The sequence below is a fragment of the Micromesistius poutassou genome, assembly GCF_964030765.1.
Source record: "Micromesistius poutassou genome assembly, contig: SCAFFOLD_5298, whole genome shotgun sequence".
Classification (NCBI taxonomy): Eukaryota; Metazoa; Chordata; class Actinopteri; order Gadiformes; family Gadidae; genus Micromesistius; species Micromesistius poutassou.
Window position 1 is genome coordinate 1,718 of NW_028180357.1, and position 8,283 is coordinate 10,000.

At 46.4% G+C, this 8,283-nt stretch overlaps 1 protein-coding gene across 1 annotated transcript; it reads right to left on the reverse strand.

Annotated features, from left to right (window-relative positions):
• Positions 1-938: 938 nt before the first annotated feature.
• LOC311370902 (transcription factor GATA-6-like) lies at positions 939-7,218 on the reverse strand. Its single transcript, XM_084489194.1, has 7 exons — positions 7,112-7,218; positions 5,432-6,387; positions 4,755-4,921; positions 4,023-4,148; positions 3,767-3,854; positions 3,547-3,644; positions 939-2,666 (listed from the first exon to the last, which is right to left on the reverse strand). The coding sequence occupies exons 2-7, from the start codon at positions 6,330-6,332 to the stop codon at positions 2,508-2,510; spliced, it is 1,539 nt and encodes a 512-aa protein (XP_084345320.1). The 5' UTR covers positions 6,333-6,387; positions 7,112-7,218; the 3' UTR covers positions 939-2,507.
• Positions 7,219-8,283: the final 1,065 nt, after the last annotated feature.

The following is an 8,283-nucleotide window of genomic DNA, read 5'->3' on the forward strand; positions in this document are numbered from 1 at the left end:
TCACGCTGCGCTCCGACACACGGAGCACTGGGGCAGGTGCTTGGCCCGTGACGGCTCATCGGGGACCCCGGAGAGGTGGACCTTCTTTCCTGAAGGGACGAGGGGCTGGGGTCCTGCAGGGAAGCACCTGACTAAAGCTTGTCTGTGTGGAAATACAAGGGGCTGATTTACTGGAAGCAAAGAGGGTAGAAGCAACACACACTACAACTCAATTTACAGCTTAATCCTGACTCATTTAAGTCTGTACCTCCCAACGTCTCTGGATAAATATATCACATGTCTGATGTTCTTAGTAACGCCGGCCACAGTTAATTATTTAAAAATACATAGGAAATCCTCTTCACATATTAGCTGATAAGATCTGTTGTTTTTGCTTTGCTCACTTTCCTCTGGTGAAGAAGAAAAAGCCCCTCAGTTGAACCAGGCCAGCCTTAGCTGCAGCGTTGAGAGTGTATGCATTTGTCTTAAACAGAAATAGTCCATGGCGACTTCTACAGAAAATTATAATTAACTTCTTTCAAATAGAGGATGCCTGTATAAAAATCGCTAGTGTGTCACCAGAATGATTTATTAGAAACAATTTAAATAAACTATTTTTTAAACTGTCCGAAAACAACAACAAAAAAAAGCAATACAACACAATTCAAAGCTAAAATAAACCTTGTGTTTAATACAAATAAATAAGTCCAGGAAAATGGCAGGGCCCTAATATGGATGACACAATTGTAAAATGCAATTCTATACACCAGTTTCATAACAGCTCTTCGAAAGGCAACACTCCTCCCGTTACAGACTTGCCAACACATGACATTACAGCCCCAATACATTTAACCTTCACACATATTGCTATGGGCCTACCTTGGCCGCCAGTCGCTTCACTCAGAAGCAGCCATTCAAACAGCTTTCGGGAGTTTCCATGGTTATCAACAGGCCTGTAAGTTATGGTTCTTTTCTTTTTTTTTCTTTTTTGTGAGGGGGTGGGGGATTATTCATGAGATGTTTGCTATCAGTATGGACTGATGATTCTTTGATTGAAAAAAGCCATTTAAATTGCATAAACATAGTCTAAATAACAGAACATGTGTTAGCTTTGAACTTGTTTTCACTTAAATTGTGTAATACTGTCCACTACTACAAGTATTAAGTGTAACAAAATGCCCAGGTATGAAGAAGATTTAGGTGCATTAATCTTAGTCTGTGTGTGTGTGTGTGTGTGTGTGTGTGTGTGTGTGTGTGTGTGTGTGTGTGTGTGTGTGTGTGTGTGTGTGTGTGTGTATGGGTGTGTGTGTGTGTGTGTGTGTGTGTGTGTGTGTGTGTGTGTGTGTGTGTGTGTGTGGTGTGTGTGTGTGTGTGTTTGTGTTTTTTAACTCCACTCCTCTTTAACACACCTTCACCAGTTACAGTCGACTAATAAATTTGAAAAAAGTACCTTCATATTTCCCAAGAGTCCACAATGTTTGAATATCAAAACGTTTCTAGATTTCATAAGCGGCTCTTTTCAGCAAACAATTACACAACGAGACGAAATTACATTGATTGCCCTAGTCTTCAATACCCTGTGTAGACCAAAACTGGTTTCAGCCAGATAACGTAAGAGCTATTAGCGGTAAATGGGCAGATAAAAAAAAAAGATTGTTCTAATAACCACTCAACAAAAAAAGAAAAAGAAAAAAGACATTCAAACTGTTTTTTTTTTTTTACTTCTACGCTATAATTATATCTTTATTAACAATCATTGCCACATATTTAACAATGGAAGATTTATAAATACTTTGATTCATGGAAAGTTGTCTCGGTTTTTTGTAGTTTGATTCCAGTTGCAGAAAAAATAAAATACAAAATAAAAATCTGAATTTCCTTCGAGGTTAGCGTCGTGCCTCTCCGAGCACCGGTCATTCCATCCAATTACATTATTTTGTCATTTTTATCGGTTCGTTTTGGTTTCTTCTCCAGAGTGGGAAATCCATAAGAATAGTCACAAAGTGGTCTTTCGATGCGGAACTGAGAGTTGACTCTGCGTCATAGGAGAGAAGAACGATAGATTGAGCGCGCAAAGGTCCAGAAACCATCCACTGGACGTCCCCGGGGGGGTCGGACAAACATCACCTGCGTGGCTCCTGTCCAAAAAAACATCTTCATAGGGGCCCCACTTCATAGGGGCGCCACACGTGACGTAGCGCAGTTCTCCACAACATTCTGGACGAATACAATCCCCAGATATTCCACTGTTGGGTCCCGCTTGGGGCGGGTGGTGGAGGAGGAAGAGGAGGAGCAGCAGGAGGAGGAGGAGGAGGAGGAGGGGGGCGGATAGGGTTGGGTGGTGGCGGGCATGTGATTGAAGGTCACCCATGAAGGACCACCACCCCACCTCCCCTGCAGCTTTCTCTTCTCCGCCCAGAGGTCAGCGGGGGTGTGCTTGGCTATGGGCTTTATCTGAGAGGGGGGGGGGGGGGTGGGGGTAGGAGAGACTCCCAAATACTTCCACTTCCACGCGACGCTTTTGGCGCTCAGGCCAGGGCCATGGGACACCAGGGCTCGCCCCTGACGGAGGAGGCCACGTCGGAGGGCACGGACAGACCCACGCTGGTGTACAGGCTCTCCTGGCCCGGGTACTTCCCCCCGGAGAGGGACACCTCGCCGGAGCCCGACAGCACTGAGGAGCTCACCTGGGAGAGCAGCAGAGGGGTGGAGGGGTTATTACCACGGTTACAGCACGCGCTCGGTATTGGTACACGCTGGGTATTGGTACACGCTGGGTATTGGTACACGCTGGGTATTGGTACACGCTGGGTATTGGTACACGCTGGGTATTGGTACACTCTGGGTATTGGTACACGCTGGGTATTGGTACACGCTGGGTATTAGTACATGGGTATTGGTACACTCTGGGTATTGGTACACACTGGGTATTAGTACACTCTGGGTATTAGTACACGCTGGGTATTAGCACACGCTGGGTATTGGTACACGCTGGGTATTGGTACACTCCGGGGATGGTTATTGCATGATTAAGGGAGTGGGATTCAGAGACTACAGAGTTGGATTAGCTGACGGTACGACCCGGGGCTAAAAACATTGGTGTGGAGCTACATTTCAGAGTTATCATCAATAGCATGCTGTACACTCATCCCCATGGTAACCTCTGTTCCCTTGGATCTTGTTTTTAACAATCGTTGCATATTGCAATATATATATATATATACTGTATATATATAGATATAGATATAGCAATGATGGCAGTAATATTACCATGTGTATATATATATATCTATCTATATATATATATATAAATATATCAATTTAGTGGGGGGTTTAATGTAATACCTTTTTTTATTAAAGAAATTATTTATGTTTTGAGTGACCATACAAATAAAATAAAAATGTGTGTGAGTGTTTGTGGCTGTTTAGTAAGTTCAAATTAATATAAGCAGTAAGTAAGTGAAATTAATCAAATCGTATTAATTGCCGTAAATAATTGACGTGGAACTATTACTATTTGTAATATATTAGGGCTACATATCAAATCGCTCTAAGAACAAGTCTTACCCCTGACACCTGGGTGGACGGGGAGTTGTTTTTGGAGCAGTCCTCTGAGTTGGAGGAGGAGGTGGAGGTGGGGGTCATGGGCACCGCGCTGTTATTGGCTGGGAGGATAAAACACAAGAAACGTCAGTCTGTTGTTCAGGTGGTTGCAAAAATAAAACCACGGCACTGACGAACCTCTCGGTGTTCTTTTGAAATATACAACATTGGATAAAATACTTACAGGATGAACCCTTTGATTTATTCAGGGTTTTTGGTTTTCTTTTCCGCGTCTGTATCCCTTCTTTTTTCATGGCGAGGGGCCGAGGCACCTGTAGAATACAATACATAATACAGGTTTGACAAATAAACAATGTTTTATTCAACTATCAAATATAGCCATGCATTCTTTTAATTGACGTGTGTTCGTTGTTAATCATCATAACTGATCAAAAAAAATCTAATTTTTTTTGTAAAAGTGGAGGAAGCGCTGCACTCACGCCGTGTAACTTGGTGTATAGTCCGCAGGCGTTGCACACCGGCTCTCCCTCCGCGTTCCTCCGCCACAGGGTGGTCGTGCTCGTCTGGCAGTTTGCGCACGAAAGCCCGATTCTCCTGGAGGAGGACTGGGAAGAAGAATAAGCAGAACATAAAGATGGATTCGGGCAGAACCACTGAGAGGAAGGCAGTGATACCCCGGGACGTCTCAGGCCTACTGACTAATGGGATCGTTGGCTGCGACCCAAAAGCTCTATAAATCATTTAGGAAGAAAGCGATGGCTTTAATTTGGGTTTCATTCGGTTATCTTTTCCCCAAGTTCCTAACAATAATACTTACTTACTTAACGGTACGGCCATTTAACACAACCGTGCGTGTGATTATTTCTAAGGGCTGTTTTATCAGGGAGCTCCGGCGGGCCTGGTGTAAGAGCTGCGTATTGTTGTGCGTAAAGGCGCCAGGAAAATACCCACATCCAAGAACCCCCCCCCCCCCCGTACCAGGTCAACATTATTCTCATCCTAATGGGAACTTAAAGGCCTGTTAGGGAAACTTTAATTATACACGAAAACAAATGAGTTGTGTTAATGAATTGGGAATTGGACACGAGTCTTAACGATGATTCCAGACCGAATACATATTTGTCTGCATATTTTAAGCGATTACCCTCAACCCCTCACACTTTGAGGTGATGAGGCGGGACATTGAGGTGGTCTATCGAGCGGGGGCTTACCATCCGTTTCTGTGGTTTGATTAAGGGTCGGCTGAGGCCGTTCATCTTGCTGTACAGGCCGCAGGCGTTGCACAGAAAGTGTCCGGTGCCGTCGCGTCTCCACAGCGGCGTGGAGATTGAGCCGCAGTTCACACACTCCCGGCCTTCTCCCATGTCGTCGAAACTCTCTGAAATCACACAGAAAACCGGGATGTCATTAGTACATTCGTACAATAGTACACATCAGGCACCTCACGGTTAGTGACCTCATCCTAATCAGGTTGTGCGATGGAAGTGATTGATTTTTAAACAGATAAACATAGGTCTGTTTTAGCATCAGGGAGATTTGGTTTTGATACATTTTGATCTCCTGACTTTATTAGAGGCTGAAGAGAATGGAAAATGGCAGTTTGACAGAAAATGAAGTAACTCGGTTATTCGAATTTTTTTTGTGTGCAATGACTAAAGTTCTAAATACATGCATTAATTAACATTAAGTTGTAGCCTAATACATTATAATAATACACATACCATAATACACCCGAACGTAGGCCTATATTTGCTATATTTATGTCTACATTACACTTGAACTAAATGCCCTGCAGTTGCACACTTTCCACAACAGCTATGAACCATCTATCAGACAATTTAATTAAAATGAATTAATATAATTAAATAAAAAATAAAAAGCTCCATACCTCCGTTGGGTCCTCGTATGAGAGAGGTCGCGGAGCCCCTGTTCTGCAGCGTGTGCAGCATGGGGTTGTCGAAGGGGCCCCCGGGCCACGGGGAGGACAGCTGGGACGGCTGCGGGGCGACGTAGTGCGAGTAGGGGCTGGGGTAGGATCCGGGCAGGGCCCGGGACAGGCCGTACTGGTCCCGGCCGCCCACGTTCAGCGGGTTGGCGTAGCCGCTGTCCCGGGACACGCCGTTGTTAATGGGCGGACTCGGGGAGTAGTGGAACCGATTGGACGCGTGCGGGCTCCCCGTGGAGTACGACGGGCTCTCGGGGGCCGACTGCGACCACACCGAGTGGCCGGCCACGGCGTGGCTCGGCTGACTCGAGCCGCCGGCCTGCAGGTACGACAGGCTGGGGATCATGGGGCCCACCCGGGAGCTGGGCACGTACACCGGGGAGTTGGGGTTGGAGTGCATGTAACCGTTGGAGGAGATGTCGTATCCGGTTTGGCTCTGGGCCGCCGCGATGGCGAGTGTCTGATACATGTCGGCCGGGTCTACGAGCAGGCCCGTCTTGGGCCCTCCGCCCGACAACACCAGCTTGTTGCCCTGGTCTAAATCCGTGAACAGTGGGAGGTCCTCCGAGGCGGCGAGGCCGTTGGCGTGGTGGTGGTGGTGGTGGTGTCCGAAGTGGACGTAGGAGTGTAGTGATCGGCCCTCGGAGGAGCGGTGCCGATGTCCCAGCGCCACGTCCAGCTCGCTGGGCGGCTGCGGGGCGGCGGGGGAGCGCAGGTCCTCGGAAGAGGGGTGCGCCTCCCCCCTGCTGTCCTGAGAGTGCAGGTAGCTGTGCTCCGCCGGCGGGGACCCGGGGCTGCTGACTTCTCGCTTGACCATGGACCAGCTGTTGTCACCCAGCTCCATCCAGGGGCAGTGCTGATACACCGTGAGGTTAGAAATAGTGAGGGCTCAGTTTCCCCTGGGGAAAGGAATACATTTTAAAAAAAAAAATACAAAAGCGTTAAAAACGTCACGATTGGGGGGATACTTCAAGGCAAATGATGAGCCCACTCCAGAGATACCGATCCTTGAGTGTTATTGAGAATGAGAGCGACACATAGATCAAGCCGAGGTTAACATACCAAACTAAATGCATCATCATCATCATCCTCAACTATCGTCTCACACAGTCCCAGCCGGGACCCGTTCCCCATGGTAGCACACTTTGATTGGTTCATTTGGAAACAAATATCCATTCAAACGTTTAAAAATACCAGTAAGAACATAGATATACGGTCCCAGTTTTCTTCCCCCCAGAGGGGAAAAGCAAATGATTTCTCATTGACTCGGTACCACAACCTAACTAAAGTGCAGTAAACCGCTTTCTAACGCACCATCCACGTCCTCGCACCTCCTCGCTCCGACCGCCTCATAATTACACCCAAAACACACACCGCCGGTGATAGGAAACACAACGCAATATGTCTTGGAAGCAAAGAGATAGCCTCATGATAAGGCTCATAACAGATAAGACCCAAAGGAGGGCTAGTGATAAAACAATACCCCTAAATGATTTAGGTGCTCCGCCGCTGGACCGCAGGACAGCCCAGATGTTGACCAGTCCGCCGGCGGGACAGCGGGGCGCGGAGAGGAGAGAGTTTTAAAGTTATAAAGTTGGGTCTGTATCCCGATACAACACGTACCTGCTAGTTCTATGGCTCCATGGGGTCGCGAGTTTAAAAAAGTTTGTAATAGTGTGCAGTCGTAGCTCCGGGAGATAATGAAAACGTCGGGAGGCTCTAGCGAGGCTTTTGAGAGGAGGCGCTTCTGGCGGCCGTAGAGGCGATCAGCCCCGCGGACCAATCAGAGCGCTGCTGGGGGGCCAGCCTCAGCTCAGCCCTGGAGCCCATCGGGATGAGGACGAGAGTGGATCAGGGTCTTGAATCACAATAAGTTGCCAATGTAATCACGATTCTCGTCCTCTTTCGTTGTTTCCTTTGGGGACAGTATGTTTAAGCAGACTGTAAATGACTCATTGAACAGGTCTCATTGTTAGCGTTAGCGGTAGTTTGCATATGGAGGATTTGCATTCATGCAGACCAGGAAGGCGCTGCACAGCATTCCGCTTTGTTTTTTTAATGCACTAATATTTAAATTAGACTGCTCACAAAATAACAGGCCTTTATTTCTGTATTATAACTAAATGGTACAATGACGCTCATGTCCACTTTCTAAATGTGTCTGATTAACATATAAATACTAAAAGAAAGCATGGAGGTTATTCTTTAGGTGATTTATTAAGGGTCTGTCTGCCCGGATTCCCTCTTTCCCATAATGTCTGTGGTCGTGAATAACCAAAAGGTGAGTTCAAGGCCTATTAGACCTTTTCCTTATTACTGGCAAAACAAAAATTAACAATAAAAATAACATTTTTTTTTTATTTATAAATAAACCCTCTCCAGTATTTTATTATTTGTATTATTTCTTGAGCTATAATTAAATGACTATTATCCCATTTGATCAGATCTTCCACTTCTTATTTCCACTTCCGATTGTACACAATTTGCATGTCTCCTAATTAGTTTATTTTAAGGAGACGTTTCTCGGTGGGATTAAAGGCTTTTACCTGAATAGGAGCCCAACCCACTGCACGCTTCTTCACTTTGAAGCTGGATGATGCATTCAGCCAGAATATACATTGGGGAGTGACGTGATCAAAAGTAACAAGGTGTCAATCGAATCATTCGGTGACGGCTCTTCGGTCGTGTTCACAAAGGGCCGCAGATCGTCCAGCACGCATCACCCCGGAGGACCATCCGCCAGGTATTCGTGTCTATTTACATTCGTGTCTGGCAGGAGATAGGCTCGGCTCTGC